A 25,859-nucleotide genomic window follows, 5' to 3' on the forward strand; every position below is an offset into this window, starting at 1 on the left:
CGTCGTGTACTTTCCCCACGCGAAATAGACCAGCCTATACAACACTGACTAGTCAAAGGGTAAAAGAAGTGTATTAGTCAGTGGAGCAACCTGTCGGGTGAAGATTTCATTGCAAAGTGTCACTCATTCAATGGGTAGGGATGAATAGCCCAGTAGTCTGCTCGTTGTGTGTGTTGTTCGTTGTGTTCTGTCAGTTTTCCTACCGCACAGCTCACCTGTACACCGGCAATCCTCAACGTTTGATTTTTGACTTGCAATCCAACGAATTTATCATGCTCGGTTTCAGGCTTAGTTGAGCATAATTTGATACTCCGATTCTGTCCACAACCCCCTGTGCTCTTCGGTAATGTGGTGGTAGCATTGCTATGAATCGTTATGGAGGACGTGTTTGTCGTTGTCTGGGAATGTGGGATTGATGGCAATTAGCTAGCGGATTGCAAATAGTAGACAGAATTATTCACTTCAATTTTTAGTTTAGGAAATCGGTGGTCAGCAGCCCATGGAACGGTGAACTGGTTCACACACCATCAACAGCTATAGAGCACGTATTATTATCATATTATTCACGGGCTGAAATTGGCACACATTATACCCAGTTGAGTATGCTTCTGCGTTTCCTACGAAATGGCATCTTTCAAAATGGATAACATTTTGTTTTTACGGTTTACAAATCCGGATTATACCTGTTGAAGTCTAACTAGACTGAAATGACAACCCAAGGTTTTCATTTTACTTTTTTGAAGTGCTTGTATAATTTGGAATTCGAGCGGTGGAGTTCAACGATGTGCTAAACGGGGCGCATGACGCGAAATATTTTGAGAACCACTGATTTACTACTTAGGTAAGTTTTCTGCGTAGGCGGAAAACCCCTGATCCTTGGGGTTGCTAATGCACTTGGCTTGTCGTAGCCCTAGGGAGGCCGCTTGTTGAACGTATGTGTCGATACGAATTTCTTAATTTCAGAAGGAAAAGGAATGTAACACCAAAGGTATATAATGTGTATATATACATAATATATATGTATAATTTAACGGTTTCTCTATGGAAACATATAAAGTTTGCCCTCCTTAAGGACCAATATTGAGACTGTGCCCCGCACTGCATAAACACTTCCCGGACAGGTGATACTAGGCGTCTTCATGTCTTTGACCATCGATATCTCAGACGGAGTCGTAACAATTTAATTAGAAATTCGATTTTGCAGCAGGTAATTCAGTCGCAGAAAATATCCAGTATCATCAGCTGCTATGGCCCAGTCATGTGCTACGCATGCCGAAACAGCGTCTAACGTCGGGGTGTACAAAGTATGACTTGGTGGAAGGTCTGGAAGGTGATTAAGAATAGTTTAGACGTTGCTGTTATTGTTCTTGCGATCCGCCATTCAGGCTGGGGTCCGCTGGGTCCCTCTTGTGCTTGGCAGGAATCACTGCAAGAAATGGCGTCTAATCGATGTCAGTGATGTTCCCGGTGTCAGTCCTCAGATATTCTGATTGAACGCTCGGTGGTATAGGCACCTATGAATGTTTTCAATAAACCAGAACCAGTTTCCCCCCTTGTGCGCTCTTTCATCTTAGGTTTAAGTATGAGTGCGTAAAATTTGTAGCAGTGAAACGTCAGTATCAACACTGATGTTGCTATCTATCATGACGGTTTTCGTCGCGTATTGTAAACGATCTCTCTGCCTCACACATCGTGTACCAACTCATGTGCAATCATGCTGAAGTATACATCGGCAGAAAAGTTAAGAACCTATGCATACGCGTCTCAGGATGTTCGCCTCCTTACAGCTGTTCATTCACTAATTCCTCATATGTCTTTTGCCAAGTCTTTCTGATTCACTCAAGCTGTCAATCACCTAACCGTTGCTCCGCATCTGCTCAGTAAAATAAATCAAAATAACCGTAATTTAGTTCCACATTGCGGCTTTCAACTTCCGTACTTTGTCAAATTGGGCAATAGGTAGCTCTTTCTAGGACCTTGTTCACTCTTCCGATCAAAGTATGTTGTGTCCCATCAACACTCATACAAAGCCTTATTTCATTCATTCATCTCAGACCACTCGAGGCGAACCCGGGTTTCCCGCGCTTTATATTTCGTAGACATTGTGATTCTGATGCAATGGCTCGTGGTATTTACGGTGTGGAAATTCTGCTTAGCACGAAGGCTGATTCCAGTAAACAGTCATCTCTGCGCTTCGTTATAAGAACGTCATTCATTTTGGAGTATACTACTGGATTCCGAGGAAAGCATACTGTGGCCACGCGTATCTATCCGCTGCCCCTCTGGGATACTTCGTTGATGCAAAGCTATTCAGTTCACCACATAAAACGCGTCTCTGTAGATCAACAATATCGAGTTGGGTTGGCTAGCAAGCTTTCAGAGCTTCGCGGGCTGTTACGGCTGGTATGATGACGAGGGGAGAAAGTTGAAAGAAGCCTACCGCATTTGATACTGCCAGCCCCATGTTGCTCACACATCCCAAGTAACATTGCATTTGGCAGGGCCAGGAAATCATACAAGCAACACACGACTTTGGTGGCATGCGCAGCACCTCCAAAATATCAACTAATGGAAAGCCTAAAAATTAACGAAGCGCGCTGATGGATCGCAAGAGTCCGAGAAATCGGGGGAGCTTTTGCAACGGGGTATAACTGCATCCCATTCCAGCTGATCCGATCAAATGGTCTGAAGAGGACAGGTGTCAGTGAAGATAACTCCATCATCATCATCATCGGCTGTAAGAACCGCATACTTGCCGCATGTTGGTTCTAGCTACCACAGTTCCGCCGACCGATTTGTGGAGATACGGTAGATAGCCGCGCTGATATAATTGATGCACAAGTAAAGTTGTCACTGGGCTTCCAATTAAGGACATCGGGAGGGGAGCTCTGCATTGAAGGCAATAGCATGGATGTACTGGCGCCATCGAGGGGGTGACTGTTTCATGTCTAACAATCTCTCTAACCATATGTCTGGCCTCTAGCCATTTGTCCCATCTCTGGGTCCCCATCCGGGAAGACAGTGATGACCAACAGAACTGAGTTTTCCAGTACTGGCTTTAAAACGTCTGTGCCAAGTCATTGTTTGAACTCCCCTAGCTCGTTTATACCGTTCACATCGTTGTGCGGAATGGGCCTTTCGAGGAAGTCGGTCGGCTGGCATGCGGAGCACGTGGTTAAGGCAGCATAACCTATGGAGTACGATCAGTCCACTTATCATGGGCGAGTTGTATCTTCCGAAAGCCATTCGACTTACCTCAACATTATTGACCCGGTGTTTCCACCATACTCGGGCAATGCTCCAAAGACGTCGATTGTCAAACACCGAAAGTCTTTGACTTCATCAGCGCAAAGCGACCAGGTTTCTGACCTACGTAGCATCATGTAGCGCGCCACAACAGCCTTGTAAACCCGACCACTGACGGATAGACGGGTGTCACATCTGTGCCAAAGGTTATACAGGTTCATAAAATTTGCAATGGACTTCCAGACCCGAACGAAAATATCATCTTTTGCGATACCACTGTGACTGATGCAGCTGCTCAGGTAGACAAATTTGTCTACTACCTCAATCGGCTCATCCGCAAGCATGAGGTTAGGGTTCGAGTCCACCCAGTCTTGCAGTTTGCGGGTGTGAGGTGCATACTGGACCGTGGAGTAGAATTATTTAGATTACTTATTATTGTTTGCATTACAAGGTCAGGTCCAAAAATGCTGTCATCTGTCGATATCTGTCAGCGAACCCCCGGCTGCACTTCGACCCCAAACACATTAAGGCCTGGTGGTGGGTCTTCTATACTTGTATAAATGAAGTTGAAGAGGAAAGCTGGCACAATTTACGCAAAGATTTGGGTCTTCAACATAACCGTCTGCGAAGTGTTGGTTTTCACTTCCGGAATGTGACCTCCACTAGCCAAAGAGATCCAGAGGTTCCTACCACTGATGACTTTAGTGAGTAGTGAAATCTGCCGTTCTCTGGAAAAAATATCAACGACTGGATCTGCAAAAGTTTGGACGCTACACCTATTCCAGCCTGTTGAAAGATATCTTTAATGGTTTGGGGATGTGTTGTATAAACACGGTGCTGGAATTTTCAGACAAACGATGGCCAGTAAATCACAACAAGAGCAACGCTGTCGCCTTTTTGATGTACTGAAGGATCAGCTTGGTACAGCCACAGGCGATACAGGAAGGACTTTCTCCATACGTGTTTGGCAGTTTAACGTTAGGTCGCGATATGTTCAGATCTAGCAGCCAATCGTTGCTCCCGGGAGGCCTTCTGTCCGAGATATTTTCGGAGAAACTGGTCTTGTTTTAGTAGATAGTCGATTCGAAGTAAAGCAGCCGACACTCAAAGCTTTACCGATAATTTTCGAGTCTGACGCCCCCAGGTGTTATCGTTCCAACAGTGTTTCCCACATGCCGTTTGAAAGTTTGTGTAATTAACCAATCTGGACTGACAAATTCGAAATATATTGTGGTCGCATAGCACTTTATCAAACACAAAGTATGAGAACGATATTATCATGATCCACCGACAGCAAGTCAAAAGCAACTCTCGGACCTGACAGTGTGGAATGGTACAGAAAGACAATACACTTGACTTTCATCAAGGAAAGAATAGACTGAGCACGTTTCAGGTGGAAAGTAAAGTATTGGGGATACGCATTATCACCATTGTCCTCAAATGTCCGGTGGGTCCTCAGATCGGGATCCAGGTTGGACGGATGAACTGGCTTCCGTATCTGCCCGTTCACCCAGTAGTGGTTTGGCTAATTCGTAGGCCATTGCAGCAGCTGAAGTGACCACGCTGGAGATCTGGAAACAGACAAAGTAGATGATTAACGCAGTGCATGCATCGAAGCGCCTGTAGGAAAAAGTGCAATTGATAAGTAGCGCGCGAATTGGAGGGGGTTGAAGAGAAAATAACTTCTTTCAAGTACTTAAAACAGTGTCAGCAAACTCTGTCATCTTCTCGGAGACACTGAGACCAGCCATACTAATGGCTAGAGATGGAGGCGAGATGGCCCAAGTGATTAGAGCGCGAATTTACTGACCGAAAGATCCGTGGTTCGAACCCGACCTCTGGGTCTCGACTGTCCCTGTCTAGGCTTGGGCAACCTGGCAGTATCCCAGCCCTCGTGCAACCTTTGGGTGACATGGAAGTTAGACAGCGAAAAGGTGCTACAGCTGAACGACGAATGGCTAGAGATACTGGCCAACATTGCCCGCTGAAGCGCTCAAAGGCGCCTTGTGCGCTATTGCCTCAAGTATATGGCATCCTCTTCCGATCTTTCTAACGATGCCAAGCACGCTGTTAACATCGGCTACTACCGTTAGTGCAAAGTTGACCACTTTTGTACCCTAAATAGAATCACGGACAACGAGTACACGATTTAGAGATGACAGAAAGATGGTAATGAGTATAAGAAGGTAAAAACATTTAAAAGTCAAGCGACATTAGGAATTAAACGAAGACCCTTTAACACATGCAAATTTCCTTCATCCGTGTATTTATCTATCCGTTTTCTACTTTTGATGGTACGCTAACAAATGCTGTAATTTCCTCTGCTCTTCGATTTTTGGTACTGATTTTTGGTCAGAAGAAGCTGAGTCTATCAGTGACAACAGCTTTTTAAACGATGAGGGTGTGTCGCAATGTAACATTTCAGAATGCTGTGGTAGACTGACAAGGCGATAGGACTAACGTTTCAGACTTAAAAACATCAAATAGAGTGCTACTGGGAGGTGCCAATAGATCAAACAATAACATTAGTTTGTTCCGTGACTTCAGTCCTTAGGCCGGGGTATCCCAACCATTGGAGACGCCATCTAGCTGTAGTGGTATCGGTGTTTCGCCCTTACAACCATTATGCGTTCAGGTTGGTCGATTTACTGTTTGGTACAGATGGGTGTCCAGAACTGGTATATCCTCGTTGCGGTTGTTTAACGATCGTGCTGTGGCAACAACTTAGGTGCATTCTACCGGCAACGTGCTATCCGTTCCCTCAAGCTACAGGCTAGAATTGCTTCACTTCACACAGGCTGTAGTTGAGCATTAACAAAGAGAATCGGACCAGAGAGCACAACCGTGTTGAACGTTTACGTTGCTGGTAATGCAGAGACGAAGTGATCAAGTATACCACTGGAAGTGTAAAAATCCAACAGTGAGGGTGAATCACAACAGGTAGACTTACGTTATGAAGTGAACATTATGATTAGTACAAGTCAGTTAGTGTTGACGATTGGGGTGCTGCCGTACTAGTGTGATGAGAGAAAAATTCGAGCCATCACAGGATTCAGTCGTTACTGGTGGCCTGGTGAAAGCTTGTACGTCATCCGAATTCAACGTCCATATTCTTATTCGTCCTCACCCATATGCTGGGTCCTCTCCTCTGTTTATTTCTCCGGAATTTTTTAAACCACAGGTAACTTCTCCCCACCAACCGACGTACACAACACTTGGCAACTGCCCACCCTGTCCGGCCCACTGATGGAAGCGTGGTTGCTGCCAGATTCAGCCAGCTTTTGGATAAAATAAATAAATCGTTCAGATGTAATACCCTTTCAGTGCCTAGCTGCCATGCCACCCGAAGCAAGCACAAGGTCTGGGATACTGTCAGGTTGCCCAAGCCTGGACATGAGGTCGGGTTCGAACCACGGACCTTCGGGTCATTAAGTTCGCGCTCTAACCACTGAGTTATCTTGCCGGCTTTTTGGGCCCGTAATTAAAACCGTAGACTGTCGAAGAGTTTTCAGCAACCTTATGAGTAGTGTATTACGTCTAGATAAGCAGATTCTTTACATACCGATCCCAAACGGCCTGTGTGCAATCATATGACATTCCGGATGAAGTGTCTCTTCGTCACCTGCACAAAACCTCGCAATTCGTCCTGAGAATGCAGACGTGCGTGATGTACCGATTGTGGTGAGTATGGCTAAATGACTTGACCTGCGTACCTCAGACATCTATGAGATTCGAAGATTGGGAGGATTCACATTTCAGGCAGATAAACGGCACACTATGTGAAAATGGTTTGGCTCGATTCTCGCACTGGTGCTGACAACAAGCACCAAGCGATTAACAAAACTGACCAAAATTTATAAATCCCATGTGCAGAAATCAGAAAGTTTGCAAAAAACGAACGAACGACTCAATGAAGCCGCGAAGACCAACCAGTGCTGAAACTGCATACGATCAATTCAACCTTGGCACACACACGTATTCACGACTAGAAACCCGTCTTGAAATTCAATATGTCATACTATGAATGCCATTTATTTTTCAGTTACGGTAATGCACGCGGATACGGTAACACACGGACCGCATTTCTGGGCCCGCACACAACCGTATCCCCCTAAATAAGACTTTCTGTTAGCTTTTGTGGCAAAGTTATACTTCCAGCCGCTGACAAGACAACGGTAGTAAGATAACGACGGACACACTGTGCACCAATGCACTCAAGGAACTGCGATTGGATGAGGTCCTCTGAGTTGCCTTTCACTCGTTCTTTCGAAATATGCGAATTTTTGTTTTCCTGCGTTAAGCACGCCACGACGTGATGGTTATTGGCAGTACGGAGTGCAAAAGATGGAATTGGGAATGGAACCTAAAATCACCGATAGTTTCGGAGAGAGACAGGTAGGGAGAGCATTTGAATTCATGTGTTGATACACGTACAACAGACGCTTGTCCCAAAAATGACTAATAACATAAGACAGCAATTCACCTGAGAAACCATAGATAACGGCGAGTATTTGGCAGTCCTGTCGTCTTCCGGAGTTTCTCCAAGCGGCACGACCCAAGATCCAGATAGCTGAGTTCTATTGGGAAGTGTGTCCACCGGCCGGCCGAGAGGGTTGTACATCTCCAAAGCATTCTCCCACGTAATCTGGAAAATTGTTGACAATTGTTCTAGGCGATGCCGCCGTTCGATGGGCGAACATTTGAGTTCCCTTGGAATATCAGAACGTTGAAAAGTGGAGTAAACCATAGTGCTTATTCGTCGGTAATCGAAACCGATGAAACTGAAAAGTTGGGACAGACGGTACAAAACCCCCAGACGGACAAAAAACTGCCGCTAACAAAAAGAGGGATGCTAGTTTTACACCCCAGCGGTCGTGAACGTCTTTTTCTATCAAGCATCCACCAATGACCCTCTCCCCAGTATCGAGGAATGCTATCCCAGAAAGCTTGTCCTAGCCAGAGTGAAACTTTCTGCCTAAAACAACCATAGCGGCCGCCAGAACGCTTACTGGCGATGGGTGGGCACTGTATGGAATTGTCCATGAATATAACATCGCGCTAAGGTTTCATTTAGTTTGGAATTTGAAGACGTAGCTGGTGATTAGGGACCAAGTAACCCTAGTTGTTATCAACAGAAAGATGAGAACCTATGTTAGAATGTTCACAGAAGTAATCTGACGGAATTGATTACAATTATCGCTGCGGAGTGACGCTGCTGCAAAGCCAAGCTTAGTTTAGTGCGGGAGGTGGGATAAAGTGCATTGATATTCACGAGAGTCGTAAGATTGTTGATAGTTTGTGTTGTATCATTGGTCGCTGGTTCACTTGTTGAGCTCGACAGTCTGGCGACAGGCATCCCATCACCAATCGAGGTGACAAAAGTTTGTTTGCGCTGCTTTCGACGTGATACCTACGCTCGGTTAAACATAGGGCATGAATTCTGTTGTCTTGAGATGTTCTAAAATACCGTTAGAAGCCAACAATAGTGTTTGTTAACCTACTTTAGTTTCTCCTCTCAACGTCGAATACCTCAAGTCCGACCTGACCGTCGTCCCACTAAGTAACCGTTCCACATCACCATACGTGAATTTGAAATGATACATTACCTGAGGTGAGTTATGGAAGACAGCGCCACGATTCCGATACAAGATTGTCTTTTTTCATATTATCACATCGTGCGTGTTTTGAGTACTGAAGGTCTTAACCTAATTCTACGACAGGGAACAGCACGAGAAGCATACACACACAATAAGGTATTTGATTTTGAGCGGTCATTTTTATTGGATAGGGGGCATTCAGAACAGTAAAAAGTTATGCGCCAACGTATCCCCTCATGGCTCAATTACGCATAACAATGTTCGAAATACTACAAAGACCAGAAGTATTTGTTAGTTTTCTGGACTGTCGTCCAATATGGGGCATTCAGATCTCCAGCATACGGACCACGTGCCTGTATGGAGAAATCCTGGAACCACATGCGGGGAGGTTGCTAGAGATCTGAGTGCCCCATATTGGACGACAGTCCGTAAAACCAACGAATACTTCTGGGAGGATGCGAAACGACATTATTGGCACCTTGTTGGTTCTATCGAAAACTGACCTTAAGCTGAATGCGGCATACGCGATCCTCAACAGCGACGCTTCAAGGTCACCAGCGCAATACAGTTGACCCAACTTAGCACTCACTAGTGAGTTGTACTCTCCATCTTACATTTGAATCAGCTGAATGACGGCACACAATTTTTTGCCATGGATGGCAAGAGCGTTTTTCTTTCAAAGAGATGTTGGAATGAGCAACGGATTCAATGCGACGAAACTTGATGATGCAACCCGTTGATGAGCAACATCCTTGCCAATGAGGGCTTAGTGTGGTTTGAAGTGACATCGCAAAGAGACAGCATAGCTGCGATCAGATAATAACAAACGGACAAAGCATGGTCGGTTCACAAATCCGAACATACAACGATCCGTATCAGTCTTCCTATGAAAAGCCGATTGTAAAATGCCTTTGCAAAACCCTACCAACTACTCCACGAAATGACCTCCTGACACCCCCCTGAAATAGTTGAATACAAAACTCCCCCCCCCCCCAACGAGGTGGTGTGAAAGTGTAGAGTCCTTATACGTCTGGAATAGGGTACCGAAAAACAGCAATTGTGGATGTACGAGGAATATCGGGGACGAAGAATATGTACAATTTACTGAAATATGTGCAAAAACCTAACTCTCAGTGAATGATGGTAAGGAATGGCAAGTGGTACTACGTTTTTGCATAGCATTTATACCGTTCCTAATAGCCGCTTACATTCTCATCGATCAGGTTAGTTCACCGAGGTCAGAGGATATTTTTGCACATCATGCTCTGAAAACGACCAGTATGGAGAACCAACGGCACCCGTTCACATAATTCCATGAACCATGGGTCACTCAACATCGCAGGTCTGTTTTCAGTCCAATAAACAGACACAGAGCATTGTCAAGACATCCATAAAATATTTGTGGAACATGGAACATATTTACAACAGCATCATAGTAACAAATCGACCTTTGTTTGTTGGTGGTACACTTGTAACAAGGCGTTGTATGCAACGACACCGGTAGGCACGCCGAATGGAATCCCGGGAAAGATAACCTATCAGATATCACAGTGCACAGGAGGATGGCATTCATGATTACTTGAAACAATCCGTCCACAACTATAAAGCCACCAGTTTTTGTTTTGAATTACTCACAACTATTGTGTTATATGGGATTCATTCATTCACCACCCAGGTAACCGGGGGAGGGAGGGTAGATTTCAAGGTCGTGACACTCCGTAGGCGAATCGCAGTTCCCACATAAGAGCATGCACTGCCTATTTTTAAGAGGGCAATATGGTGAAAGAACAATCAAAACGACAGGAAATAAAGTAGATGATCTTCTTTCCACACAAATCTCAGGAGTTCAGTCATCAAATAAAAGGAAACAGTATTATTTCCTGATTTACCACTGGCCTCATGATGAATTCTGCATCAATTTTATGTCGCATGCACCCTTCGTATGTATTGCTCTAGTCAATCCTTGGTAAGTCAGTATACCGGCTGTCCGATCACTTTATCCAGTTCTTCCACTGTCCCTCGAAAAAGTGTGCTCTGAAAATCCCTACCACACACCTTACCATAATCTCCAGCTGTTCACGACTTGAATTAACGTTACTGTGGAAAGCACCTCAATCTTCGAGCTGCTGTTTGATTTGTCATGAACACGAAGTCATCGTTCTTTTGCAAACGTGGTCGCGTATTCTATAGAGACGGAAAACAGACCTGCGGGGGTGAGATAACTGATGACAGTAGGGTGAAAAAGTAGGTTCCCGAATGTCAGGATAACTATCGGTCGGTACTAACTTCGTACGAGTATCAACATGAACTGAAAGCAATCAATGTTAGGTACGCTGAGACCAACCTTGTAAGTCCGACCAGGTGTAAAAAACAGTAATCCATAATAAAGAAGTCCCAGAGTAACACTTACTTAGATGACTTGTCTGAAACAGAAGTAAAAAGGGGCTCGAAATAACTGTCAAAAGATGGGCGACAAGTAATCTCTAACAAAAACGCATCCGGAGGTAGAACAATCAGGTCGTACAGACATTTGTTCCAACGCATTAACGGAGTCGTACGGCTGGAACGCTATCAAGTAGCGAACCCTGTTGTGCTACAAACTTTTCTTAATTTGAATAACAAAATGAGGAGGTAAGTGGGATGTCAGCTTTATCTCCCCAGTCCCCGCGATACCAAAGGCGATTAGTTTGTGCTGGGACATGGGAACAGGCGCTGGAGGTTACTGCAACAATGTTTCAATCATAGACTGAGTGAAATGGACTCCAACGACGCACCAAACGTTTCTACTTATCACGCCCCTATCGCCTGCCTTGTCACGGGCCCCCTACATTTCGATCAAAACAAGGAATTTCAGTTCACAGTAGAACCGGTCGGGTATACATAAAAGTGCAACTGAGTCTTGACAGCGAACAGATAATTTTGCAGTGTCAGAAAAAGTGAACTGCACACAAGCCAATGTCCCAATACTATTCCCAACTTTGCAAACAGACGACGAAGTAGTGTTACACCAAGAAGCAAAACAGTAACTAATGCGGTCGAATATCTCAGCTTGCATGATGTGAAAACCCTCAGACAGGGAAATGTAAGACTAGGAGGAGATGTCACGACACGTCTCGAAGCGCCTGACCGTATGAAGCTGTATTACCTTAGAAAACTGTCTTCACTCAGTTCGTCTATTGGCCATCCTTACTACATCAATCAAAGTTATGTTGATGCAACCAAACGCCTTGGCATACCCCAACCCTAAAACAGCCCGCTAGTCTTTGAAGTGGTGTAGGGTTTCGAGATAGCATGACATCAATTTCATCATGCAATCGTTGTTGAGGGATTTCCTTGCAATTCTTTCAGGACATTTAAAGGTTCTTCTGTTTGTAAACACTTCTGCGTCCTTCCAACTCCCAAGCCCGGTAATAGAAGCGGAAAGGCTTTTTAGAAAATAAGGGTTGTCAGCACTGAGCCCAAGAACACGCTGAGTGGACGAAAAGACACGCTCGGGAACGGACGGTAATCGGTAAGTCGGTGGTATGGATTCGCCCTCATGTGCGTACAGACTTCTCGTTGCAAAATCCAATCATCCATGTGTTGAACGTTCCATAAAAACCAGTAGGTTTTCACAAATTAAGTCTGTCGAAAGAGGAGTAGCGCTGGAATGTTTCCAGAAACTCCCAACTACATCAAGTATTAAAGATGGTTAGCTGTCACATGGACCGCTTGAGGCTGGTGTGCAGCCTTTGGATTACCAGCGCATGATCAGCTCATGTTCCTTCTGTTGTTGCCATCACAGTCAACAATCTTTCACTCTGCATCTAGCCCTTCGTTTTTGTACCGCATAGCACCAGCCTTCAGTAAAACTAATGGATACGCCAAGATGGTTATCCATCGTCACACCTCTCTCAAACGAGACAAACTATTGGATCCCATTTCAGCTTCATTTGTTAATACCTGTCAGCAATCTCCCCTCCAAGTCGATCACTAGTGGCCTGTTTTCTCCACGTTATATGTTGGTGAGCGGAATGCATCCGTCTTTCTCGTGATCTGGGGGTGTGTGCAGAAAAAAATAGTGCTGTGAGAAGGGGTTGGGGAGGGACATCGGTGAACGCTGAACTGCTCGGGCAAATGATACTTCCCGCTTTCCCAGGCCGAGGAAGGGTATTTGGTTGAGGTACCCCACCTTGAACCTTCGACTCAAAAGTCTGACCCACAAGGCAGTGGGAGGACGTAGGGTTTTGTTCGGGGACCCTGACCCTAGCCTCTGACTCAAAAGTTTGACCCATCTCCAATTATAACAGATGATTTGGTAGTAACCGACACAATCGCAACAGCAGACTACAGTTGGATGCGCCGACACGGGGCTTGCGAAACCGGTGGTTTCTGACCGTTAGACTGTCAGGTTCAAAGTAAAATCTTACCTCAGCAAAGAGTAACCTGTCAAAATGCTGTAACGAATAGTTGGAATGAACTTTAACTTACCCAGGGTTGCGAGCGTCAGGTGGACACCATAGCTGCAAAAATATCAAAAAAGCTTATTATTGGCATTATATACTTTATGTACTCGGCGTTGATCAGAAGACTGTTGACCCGTACGCTGCGTTTGGCAAGTAACTTGCAACTGATTCACCACCAATCGAGAAATTACTAGTGCCCGGTTGGGTGAGTGTTTCCCCCTTAGCTGCTGGCGTTTTCGTAGTTTCTGAACAGTATCTGATACCAGTTGATGTGGTTGGCTAATCTTACTGACTCGCTGCAATTTGTGTCGCGTCATGTTCTGTAATTTGTCTGCTCCGAACTAGAACCAGGACAGAAAGCCCAAAAATAAGCTATCCTACGAAACAATGGGGCGCGGCAACTACAGATTACAGCGCAAAACAAATCGCGGACGAGAAATAGGACTTCCCACAGCCGATTACATCAGGAGGAAGTACTCATTCTACCGCACATTGATGAGGTCTCTTTGATTGGTGACAAAACGATCGCAAGCGAATTAACAAGCTCGGTGAGCTGACCAGTGGTGACCAGATCAACGCGTGATGTCACTGTTTCGACACTGCTAAGATCTTATGTAACATTCTGTTTCGACTGTCTTCTGTAAACGGAACAAATGTGAATTAGGCATCGCAGGTGCATAGAGGATGAAAACCAAGTAGTATGCGATCGGACTGGATAGGTGACAAGTCGATATTGGGAGCATGCTGCGGTAAGACGTACGAGTGAGTAAGGCACGACGGAGCATTCCGGTCTGAGATTTGATTCTCTGGGGTGGAACGAAATGGACGGTTTGAGGTGTCTGAGGGTTAGTCTATCCGATGCAGAAATAACCTGCTATTTTGATGGCAGACAACCAATGCGCAATGTGACGCGTTCAAAATAATGAAGGACCTCGGTACTTTATAAGTTGGTCAAGATATTGCCTATCGAGTCCATTTAATTTAGTTGACCAAAATCATGGAAATACATAACTGACAAGCTGTTGACCTTTCTCTCACTTCCATCAGTCGTCCACTAAAAACATATTAATCGGTAACCGCTAGTTGATAACACGAGGAGAGATTCAAAGGAATGATGAGTAATTCGACGTTAGTGGTAATGTGAAGAGACGTTTTGCGCAAGCAAGATTGTCTATTTCGGCCTGATCAAAATTGCCTCCCGGAATGCTAGAACCTGAGCTGTTCGATTACGTGACAGAAAAACCCATGGAATGACCACTTCGGTAGGCGCTCTGATATAAAAAATCTAGATGCATTTACTTGTGTCCGCGTTCTTGATTGCATGCGTACGTCCATGCAGATACACACAATTCGAGCCGAACTGTGTGAATGGTACTAATAGTCACGTTAGTTTGGATAGATGTACCAGGCCAGTAGGTGGAACCGTGCACTGGATGGCACTGTGAATGCGACTATTTATTCTGTAAGGTTTTTGAATCCCAATTGGAAATACCTTTTCTACGTAGATAGGGGAGCATAATATTAAAATAATAACAATGGTCGTTCAGCTGTAACACCCTTTCGGTGCCTAGCTGCCATGCCACCGGAAGGAAGCACGAGAGCTGAGATCCCGTCAGGTTGCCCAAGCCTAGACGAAAAATGGGAGCATACTACGGATTAAGTAGGACGGGGGTGACACGCAGCAGGATAACTATTCCGTCTAAACATTCTCGTGTACTTCCGATCCTCATTCAATGTGTTCTAGTTAGAATAGGCTGTTTTATAGGTTCGAAGTGTGAAGTTCCTGAAATTGAGAAACCTTTCACAGTTGTTGATTTTTTTGAATAGGAAGCACGGAGCTGAGATCCCGTCAGGTTGCCCAAGCCTAGACGAAAAATGGGAGCATACTACGGATTAAGTAGGACGGGGGTGACACGCAGCAGGATAACTATTCCGTCTAAACATTCTCGTGTACTTCCGATCCTCATTCAATGTGTTCTAGTTAGAATAGGCTGTTTTATAGGTTCGAAGTGTGAAGTTCCTGAAATTGAGAAACCTTTCACAGTTGTTGATTTTTTTGAATGCATTTTGACTTATGGAGACAGTCGCTTCTACAAAAATCAAGATTAGAAGTTTTCGCTGGTAAATTGGATGTCAGCGTTGAGGTTCCTTCTGTTTCCCAGTAATAAATTTAAAAATTAAAACCAGACTCTCCTTCTGTGCCTCACTTTTTCTGGACTAGTCGTGTTCCTGCAGTTCACAGGTATCAAACGCGCTCATCAGACGATTAATGAAGACGGAACAATGAACCCAGATGTTCACCAGTGTTCTTACCTGCCTGTCACAAAATCGACCCATTTAGTCCAACCATTTCTAAACTTGAGAGACGAATCGGTCGTCAGATGCATCGAAATGAACTTTTTCTATTAATATAGTTCCGGTTCACATTACAAAAATACCAATAATAGGGTCAAGACGAACAAATTTCGTTGATACTAGCCCACAGACTTGTTCTATGAAAATGTTTATTAATGGTTACCATGAATCAGATAGATCAGATGCTGCTGAAAATTATGTATACTTCGCCCTATATGCACTGACTGATCCAACGGACTCGCAATATACCAAAAACAACATGCGATTCCACTAACCACGAACCCATTTTAATACAAATAAAAAAGGGCCATTAGATGAGCGTGTTTAAATTGGATCGCCATACAAACACTATCATCATTATTATCATCACCGCATACCGCCTCTTATTCCGATCCCATGATCTGCCGGGAAGACCCATGTAGAGGTATTTCTGAGTTTTTTTCTATCAGACAGCTACCTGCTCTACACATTTCTCTTTCATACTTAGCACTATCAACTCTGTAACATTGTAGCACCTATCTGCGGTTTCTAGGGCATTTTTAAAAGTTGATCTCGCTGTTGCCGAACTCTGTATTAGAATGCTGCCCCCTTTCGGTAAGTTATTTTAATATCTTCAACGAAACCTTGGTAAATCAACGTAGCATATATTCCTAGCACATGTTCACCAACCACGATCCTGAACAGACTCTCCCACCTCCTGCATGTTCAAATATGTCCTTCAAGAAGCAGTGGCGTCCTTTTGTGCACCAGAGACTCTGCCTATAAAAGATGCGAAATCCCGCAATAGGCTCGACCACGACTTAATCTGTCTTTCAAGTGTGAAACTTATAAAATACCGTTGATACTATCCAGCTTGGCTAACATTTTCTATTCAGTTGGCTGCTTATGTCGCTGTTCCAAAGTGATAATTTTCCCATACTTGAACGTGTTTGTTCTCTTTTTACAGATTCGTTAAAACGTTTATCTGAAAATGAAGAAAAGCTTCATGCAAGTCTAATGCAACCATTCTGAAGAACCGTCAATTCCAATGCAGTCAGGTGACCTGCATTGAAAATGATAGCAAGAATTTTCGGTTGGGGACAGTGGAAGTGAACCATTCAGCCTATCGGTTTTGAGACACCGCAGGATTGCCAATATTTGCAGCAGTACTGCTGTCACATGTACACTAGGAAAGGGCCGAATTTCGGAACAGACTCGTCTATCGGCTTTTTTAAAAAAAGAGAAAAAAAATCAAACAACGCCGCCAGCAGCTATAGAGTACAACCAAACTCCTTGATTATGCCAAAAAGATTGACTACAGGGAACAGAAATGGCAGAAATCTGGAGGACTTACACGTCACGAAGGGAAAAACTGGTATCGGACGCTATTGTGGCAAGGAACCGGAAGGCGAACAGAAGGATTTCCTCACCAGATTCTAATCGCGTGCGAAGTTTGTGTCCGAACAGAAACCAATCGTAGGCCAGAGTAAAGTACAACATTTCACTAGCTCCCAGGCTTTGATGGGCCAGTTGTTCCGCCCACAAAACGCAGCGCATTAGGCTTATAAACAAGGGAGTTCTATCCCAACCGGATACACAGTGAAGTAGCATGCCACCGGCACCTGAGGGGGACGGAAAAGTTAAACGGGATGTATACACAGCCTTCCAGAAACAACGCACTAGAAATAGCTCTACAGCTGGTATGAAATATGTCGATATGTCATTCGTCCTCACAAATGATTAGAATGAAAGAAATATGAAGATTCCACAGAAGAATGAGGCCGAAATCTATGCTCATGTATCTGACAGAATGGCTAGAGCACTATTGCTCTTACCACCACCACCACAAGAAAACTTGGAATCAACAGGATGTTTCAAATTCTGACTACAATCGGAAAACGAGCTATTTGAATCAAGAACAGCTGATGGTAAACGCTGGCACCAGAAATATGGAAACAATCATCGACAGGGACCGACGAAGGGTGATGCATGAATACACCTTGGGGAACTTTTGTTCAAGGCCCGATTCGATGGAGATCGGCAAAAATGGAGCAAATTTCTCAAGTCCTCAGGTTGAAGTTGTTGTTGTCCTTGTATTGCTGGTATCGTCCCGGAACAGAAGAAACACGTAACTCAAATCATGGACAATACAGAAAATACTTCATGACCAGGAAATGGACTGTTTCGGATTTGGAAGCCTTAGATCCTGCTTAAGGGTGCTGGAGACCAAAAGACATTCATAGTGAGAACCCGAATACCTATGAGGAGTCTGCAAATGGGCGCCTGGTTAACTTGATCCAACCACGCATATTAATTTCACCTGAATCAGTGCTGAAGGGTTCCCCGAATGACGATTTGTTAGGTGGGGAACCGCGCTCCCATCTCAGCAGAAAGAAAACAGCATGGTTGGCACTACTGTAAAGCAGTTCTTGGAATCATAGCATGTTGGACGCTTCGAACGAGGTAAACAAGACGAAAGGAAACAACTCAATGGTAAACTAAGAGAAGCTTACCTTCAACTAATAGTCCCAGTAGTAGTTTCAGGTAATTGCCCGTCAACGTAGTGACATCCCACGTCTGTATCGAGAAGGAATAGAAAAAAATTTGATAGACACGGAAAATATCCTTAAGGGGAAAAGTAAAGATAGCGTACCATACTATGAAGCAAAAACACGTGTTGAAACGAGCACAGTAGCCAAACCGGCTAGTGTTGACTAAACTGTAGGAAGGGATATTTTACATATCCATAGGCCCACTGAGGTATGGCTCCTGTTATGGTAAAAATATCCAGCTGCCTCGGGTTGGCTAAGGGCTACCACGACTCCAAAGTATGACTCCTGATTGAGATGTACGCCAGATCTAGCATGCGTTTGCGGGTTCAGCTGCCATATTGAACCAAGTTGATGGGGCCGCGCGCATGGCACGGAATGCCACATTGTGTTTACACCGAATCACACGTTAATAAAATAAACCTAGTGGAGAAGTGAAGGAATAAAAACGAAGGGAGAACAATAATGAACAGATCTAACACTCATCAGTGTGCCAAATGGATGGCCGATTACTAGGAAAACAGTCGGAGAAACTGAACGACCGGAAACATGCGTACGGCGAGGACAATACGACAGTACTCATTAACAATAAAATGCACTAATTGACTGTTGCGAATACCTGCTGTCCTCGCTCCAGCGCTTTAGTGTCGTAAAAAGACTCGCCAACAAGAAACATAACAACTTTATTGCGAACAAGTGACATCGTAAGTTACAAGGGGACTCGCGGTATTTGAAGCGCACTTTCGACATTGACCCAGGCTGTCAAATCGGTGTTGGGTGAAAATCCATCATCATCGACAGCGCTTTTACGAAATGTCTGAATACTTATCACCGTCAGTCATGTTCCTGTGGAATTCCTAAACACATCATCGGCTGTTGCTGAATTGACTGCTTGAGCGTTCGATCGGAAACTGGCTTTTCTGGCCTAGGTGTTTGACGGCTTACCTACTGCGATTTTGATGGGGTATAAGTGCCTCAGTAGGTTTTGTACATTCAGGGACTGTTTCCAGGAGTCTGAGCTTCCCGACACTAGCATTAGTCAATAGCCTGTTTGGTCTGTAAAACTGGATGCTGCAAGATTCTCGGACCTTCCTGGTTTGGGGCCCACGTGTTTCGACCTGTACATGGTTAGAAAACCCAGAGAACACGGTAGGTGAGCGGTTTTTTCGGAGAGTTTCAGAGTGGTGGAAGCAGAGGTCTCGCAAACGGGCAAAAGGGAATGAAAGAGATTACAAAAGGTCCTGCCGGTGTGACTCGTCTTGTAGGATGGGAACTACGTGATCCCCACTGTGCCTGGTTGGAGACGCTGCAAGACATGGCTGCTGTTCGATGTCAGTGACACTCTTGTCCACTTTCTATCAATATTGCCTGAACGACTATCCGGAGGGGTATCCACCTTGGAATGATCGTGGTAGGTTGGTATTAAGTCCTTTCCCCGTCCACCTTCAATCTTTTTTCAAGATAACGCTCTCAAATAAATCGTGGTTGCACGGTAGCGAAGTATCACTGTTGAAGACTGATTTCGTGATGTCGACGATGATGACCAATGGGGAGCATACAGTCACTTTCTAGCCAGACGACCTAACCAAAATCTTCCTTAGTATCCAGAAGATACACATTACTCACGCGGTTGCTGGAAACTCTTCGACAACCCACGACCGGTTCTGCCCTTCTTGGAGCTCACTGCGAGCATCACAAGTTTCCGTCAACCTTATATTCTACTTGGATCCAAATTGGATAGATTTCGACAAACACTCTCATTTGCACACGAATTTGGTCCATGAGAGGAGACTCAACTGAAATGAGCTGAATTTTTCCCTTACAATGATCCGCTTGAGATTGCTGATTGGGCTTTTGTTGGGTAAAGTTCGCAAAGGATGCTGGGTCAATCGTGTTGTTGGCGCTCCGAGTCCGTTTGAGTGCCCAGATGTATCCACATCAATGCTTCTCGAAGGTGTGGGTATGTTGTCCTTGATTGCATTCCCTCGGGATATGAATCATTTTCGCAATAAGTCATCCTCTTTCACTTTCTGTACACTCTTTGCCGGTCTTTCAACTAGCTGTATGGCAGTCGAGACCAACATGCCCAGAGTCCATACTACCCTGGGAGCGCCACAGCGATTTTGACGGCCTTTTGTTTGATGGTCGCTATTCACAAAACTCATATCGGGCGGTCATCTCTCCGCAACTACTTTCAAAATGAGGATGCCTATCACAAAATCTTATAGTCCGCAGACTTCCAACATGGAAGACGAGCTGCACCAGATGTTGTAGGGTTTCAAAATCAGGAAAGCTTATAAACTCACGTAAACCTAGATCTTTGTGGTATTTTCTAGAAAGGTCACAAGATTCATAAGGATTCCAGGGTTGAATTTCAAAGGTGATAAAATGCGGGATGACGACTGTCATGTGAACCAGGATGGACAATCCGTTGACACAACTGGAGTCCCTATAGCAAGCGGCAGGTCGGTATTCCACATACTTAGACCTCGAATTTCAAGGGATAGGCCAAAAAATGAATTTCACGTTAAGGATGAGCATTTCCTATCACCGACAGCCTGCACGTGGTACAGAATGTTTCCACGCACATTTATCGCAACAAACTGGATCCGTCATTGCATCTGGGTGCTTGGCAATGACTCTAATTCTGGTTCAAATCAAAACATACACGCAACTTGTTGCGATAAAAGAGATTTCACGTCATTCTGTGCTTGAGAATCATGATTCCAAACTACTCACTACATAAGGTGCGCAGTGACCGGTTACGCCCGCGAACCCAGCGAGGCTTTCGCAAATCAAATTTGTTTGCAAATGAGTGTATTTCGCTAATTTCGTGCAATTTGGTTTCAAGTAGAACACAAGGTTGATGGAAACTCGGAGATTGAGCCTACCTGTCCCAAGAAGGGTGACACCGGTCGTCGTCTGTCGAAGAATTTTCAGCAATCTTCTGACCAGTGCATTACGAATATAAATGTATCGCGATATCTCGAATATCCTAGCGACCGAAACATGAGGCGGTCTGATGTAGCACATCCAGTTGCCTGGATACATCACAAGTGAGAGACTCGGCCGGGTTCCAGGTGAGTCTCCGCAAAGCTGAATTTGTTTGCAAATGAGTATAATTCGCTAACATCAAGATTTCTTTGGACAGATTTCGGAAATGATGTTGAGTCGCACACAACCTAGATTCATTGAAAAGAAGCGTGAAACCACCATGATGTAGCACAGTTGCCTGGATACATCACAAGTGAGAGACTCGGCCGGGTTCCAGGTGAGTCTCCGCAAAGCTGAATTTGTTTGCAAATGAGTATAATTCGCTAACATCAAGATTTCTTTGGACAGATTTCGGAAATGATGTTGAGTCGCACACAACCTAGATTCATTGAAAAGAAGCGTGAAACCACCATGTATGCCATAGATTGGATTCGGATCTCTATTTTTCACAGCTACACCGGCCGTGGACGCTCCAAAACTTCACTTCGACATACTAAGCGGAAAATTTGCGCTTCGTTTTGTTTCAACTGGAAACCAAGTGGCGCATAATAACACCAGGTAGCGGTAGCATACCGCTCTGGCGTAGTTGGGACTAAGTTTTGGTTAAGTGAATCACATAAATTCACTGTGGCCATTGAGGCGTAGGCAAGTAACCAGGAGACGTAATTTGGACCCCACTGTTAATTCAAGCAGGAGCCAGATGATGCCCATACCCATCATCGTAAAAATATGGCGCAATCATCCATCGCCGTGTCAACAGAGTAGTTCGTGAGGCCAAAAATTACCAGCGAAAATGAACAACACAGTTAGGAGGTATACACTGATCGATGCAAGTGCTTCGTGTCAGTCCTTTAGTACCAAATTACAGATTACGAGAAAACGGAAAAAGGGTTGACCAGGTAGCTACAGACTGGTCGGTCAGTAAGGAGAAACAGTACACATTTCACACGCAAAGTAACCTCTAGGCTACATCTCTATTGGCCGATTTCTTTGTAAACACCAGACTAAACCATCTAATTGAAACTACAGAAAGTGTTAACCAGCTAATGGTAATTTTTTACCGATGATCTGATACAAAAAGCGTACACCTACCACAGTGGGTCTTTCAACTGAGCCCACTGAAGGGGTATAGACGGTTCAATGAGAAGACAATCATTTCGACCGTTTGAATATTATCGGGGTCGGAATTGTTAGTGTCCCATCGTGTGCGAACTAGCTTGAACCAAACCTGGAAGCGACAGTGTCAGTAAAAAGGTACTTGACAGTACCACATTAAAATTCATAGGGGTAACGTGTTACAAAAAACACTCGTGCTCAAAACTGAAGGACGGTAAAATGACCGCCCGACCATTTTAGTGTTAAGCGCCAGCCGTGAGTGCTTTCTGATGGTGGCAAACAAAAACCCCTCCAGCTTCTGAGTGTCCAGACTTTTAAGGCAGGCCACCAACAAACTCAACTAAGGGCAAATTAACGGCCGAACCCAACGGTGTTCGCTGTGTGATATTACTAATAACCCAAAAACCAGATCTTATACACATAACGTTATGTAGTTAGCCGTGTAATGGTTTACTTCGACCTATACGATGCGACCACGGAAGTTTGTTCGGCGCCATCGCGTGGTAAGCACAGAGAAATGCGGCGAACTTTGACCGCAAAATGCCTAGGCGATAGACCGCTGGTATAAAGTGAGAAGTAGCAAACGTCATAAATTTCGTTGAAGCTAAAGGGCCGCGCATTCAAGGCAACTGTTAGAGCAGTCTTACTCTATGGTTGTGAGACAGCCCTACCGATATGAGAAACCTAAACGTCTTCAATTGCTTGATGGTCGGTGTCTCCGTAGCATAGCAGGAGTAAGCAGCCTGCAGTGAGTCGTTAATTAAGCGGTGCGTAAGCAGGTACTTGGTAAAGAGTCGGATTCTTCTGACCAGCAAATTAAACTTACCAGGTTGGGGTGGTTGGTGTATGTACCCCACTGTCTACCAAAGTAACCTCTGTTCCGAACGATTCTTGGCAAAAGATTTGCGGGGGATCGGCCTCGACATGGCAACGTGAAACGAAAGCGCCTTCTGTTGAACTGAGTGCGGTGGGACTTTCGAGCCTTCCTGGTTGGAGCCTATGTGACCCTATTTATGGGCTGTAGAACCCCGCAGGACATAGCAGGCAACCAATCCCAGTGACACATGCTGTCACTTCCTAGCCAAATTGCCTGAGGATGACGTCATAAAGAATTCCACAGGAAATTCTAAACTCTTGTAAGATATGCCAAGGAGGGCCTACAATGTTAAATTGTTTATGCTAGTCTTGGTTGGAATCAGCCCATACCACACAGATGTCATACAGACGTCGGGGCCGCACAAGCTTATTAAACAGGTTATTCCTGGAAGCTAACAACAGTAAGCTTTTTGGCGTTAGCTGGGCCTTTATAGCCCTATCAAGCCATAAATCCAGACTTGGCCTCCAACCTGTCACGGCGAAGCCTAAATCCTTACAGCATGGACTGCAACATGCGCACATTGCAGAGCACCGAGCACACATTTCTGGTGACGTCTTCCGAGTTGTTCATCTTTCTTTGTTAATTTCTCTAAAAACACACTTTTCCAATTAACATGGTGTGACGGTGTATGCTACCGATGAAACGTGCAAATATTTTATGGCCTGATGTCCAAGCTTCGACCCCGCATTCGATCGATGGTGACGGTTACTACGGAACTTATTGAACGGTTTTGCAGCGTTCGTTTACCGTTGTTTAATATTCAACGAAATCTGAGGAAACTTCAAGAGGACACTTGGGAATTTTCACACCAAAAAAACTGTGCGAACGAGATGTTTTACATCGTGTTTCATGGCCTGTAACAATTTGGTACGTGTTTGCTAGTGAGCGGCTTCGCAGCGGAGCACTTTCTTCCTTTTACTAGTAGAATTGATTTCCACCCATTACCGTTATCAACCTGTTCGGTATCTTAAATATATGAAAATCATTGGCGGTCATCGTATAGCCTATTCCATGCATAACAGCAGTACGCCCCGGGCCTACTGGAAGTAAGTACGATGGCGACGGATAGCTAAATTTGCGAACAACGCGACAAACAAGTTGATAATCTCTATCTTTTGGGTTTCCGTGGCGCGACAGGCAACATATAACTCTGACCATAATAAACAATATGTGAGCAAATGAGGACCTGGTAGAGGTGAAAGAAAACTTGAATGCTACGCGCCTCCGATGACTGAGTCGTTATAACCCCTGCGTTTGGTTGAAGCATGGAATATTCGATGTCAACAGCATCCGAAATACTAGTTTCCATTCAGATTGTCTGTATGATAGGAAACGTGTGAGCATTATGTATCTATCGTAGCCCGGCAATAGGCTAATTTTCTAACCCTTTTTATCACTGTCCTGGACAAATTGACGTGCTTGTACGGCAGCCAAGGACCAGTACCATCAACCAGTGGGTGTAAGTGGCCGTGATGTAATGTGTCACTCAAGACTGAGTTTACACAACTGATGTGTCCATTGAAATTATCAAAGAGGACGTCGTTTGTGAAGATATCTAACCGGTTTACTTCAAATATCTAAAGTTCTTAAAAGTCTCCCATGATACGTTCTACTAGACCGAGATATCCAGGACAGCTTGTATGAGAGGGGCAAAAGGGGATAGACTATCTAGTATCTTGCCCTAACGGGAAGCTAGAATCATGAAAAGATGCTTTGGAAATTGACAAATGGGAAAAGCGTCGAATTTTCTATCCGAACACAGGAGAGAAGGAGTACATTTGTTCGCATTGTGGACCCTTTCGAAGTAGTTGATTTAAAAAACTTTTCATTAGGCACACGGAAGCAAGTGAAAGGCCGACTAACGAGAGTGTACTGATGAACACTCAGCAGCAGAGAAGAAAATAAATGAATAAGGCGAGCACGAACCTTATAAGCCGTCCAGTCAATTCCTGAAGTTAGCAATGTTCCACGAAGACTCTCCTCACGCAGTTCCACCTCAATACCAGCCTGGAGCAAGAGATAACAAATATAAAAATTTACAGATGGAAAACATAATGGGAAAAATTTGCCGTTGTACAACTTATTGACTGAGTTGAACGGATGTCAGAAAACACACATGCCTGAGAATCGAAAGCAACAGGACCGGTAAATTTCACCAAATCATCATCCATAAACCGTGTGACATGGACACGTTGGCTCCAGTTGCTACAGTTTCGATCACCAGAAACTTGGAGAATGCAGGAGACCTAGTCAGAGCTTGGAAGCGATGACATTTTTGCTTAGTTCTGGAACTAACTAGCTAGGCATAGAAGGCGATAGCCTTGATGTATGGGCGCCACTAGTTGCGCGATTCGGAGATTTCTGACAGTGTCATTAACCATTGGTGAGTTGAGTCCAGGGGTCTCCATTCAAGGAGGCAGTTGTCGACCCGACTAAGTCTACTAGTGTCTTGATACTTCGTTGACAGGTCATACACCACCTCTGGGTCGCTTCCACTTAGCACAGAACTAATCAAAAAGAGCTCTGCGAGGCAGACGATCTCCTTGTATATGGAGTACATATCCTAATCAGCGTAGTCCATTAGGCGTGGCTTCCTTCTTTCCAGGACCACCATTACTAGTCCGACGGTCCCACCAGACACCACTGGTTAAACACTGACATCTTCCGTATGTCTTCTGTACGCAGAGGTCACGCACTATCG

At 44.6% G+C, this 25,859-nt stretch overlaps 1 protein-coding gene across 1 annotated transcript in view; it reads right to left on the reverse strand.

The window, feature by feature from the left end:
* Window positions 1-4,423: 4,423 nt before the first annotated feature.
* Window positions 4,424-25,859, reverse strand: part of T265_08371 (hypothetical protein) — a gene marked incomplete at both ends in the record, with an annotated part of 39,939 nt that continues 18,503 nt past the window's right edge. The window contains 7 exons of the mRNA XM_009174155.1: window positions 4,424-4,817; window positions 7,730-8,027; window positions 11,254-11,266; window positions 13,314-13,345; window positions 16,977-17,244; window positions 18,136-18,199; window positions 25,085-25,165. Of these exons, the coding sequence (XP_009172419.1) occupies window positions 4,683-4,817; window positions 7,730-8,027; window positions 11,254-11,266; window positions 13,314-13,345; window positions 16,977-17,244; window positions 18,136-18,199; window positions 25,085-25,165 (891 nt within the window). The remainder of the gene's footprint in view (window positions 4,818-7,729; window positions 8,028-11,253; window positions 11,267-13,313; window positions 13,346-16,976; window positions 17,245-18,135; window positions 18,200-25,084; window positions 25,166-25,859) is intronic.

The sequence above is a fragment of the Opisthorchis viverrini genome (assembly GCF_000715545.1).
Source record: "Opisthorchis viverrini unplaced genomic scaffold opera_v5_213, whole genome shotgun sequence".
In the NCBI taxonomy this organism is placed as follows: Eukaryota; Metazoa; Platyhelminthes; class Trematoda; order Opisthorchiida; family Opisthorchiidae; genus Opisthorchis; species Opisthorchis viverrini.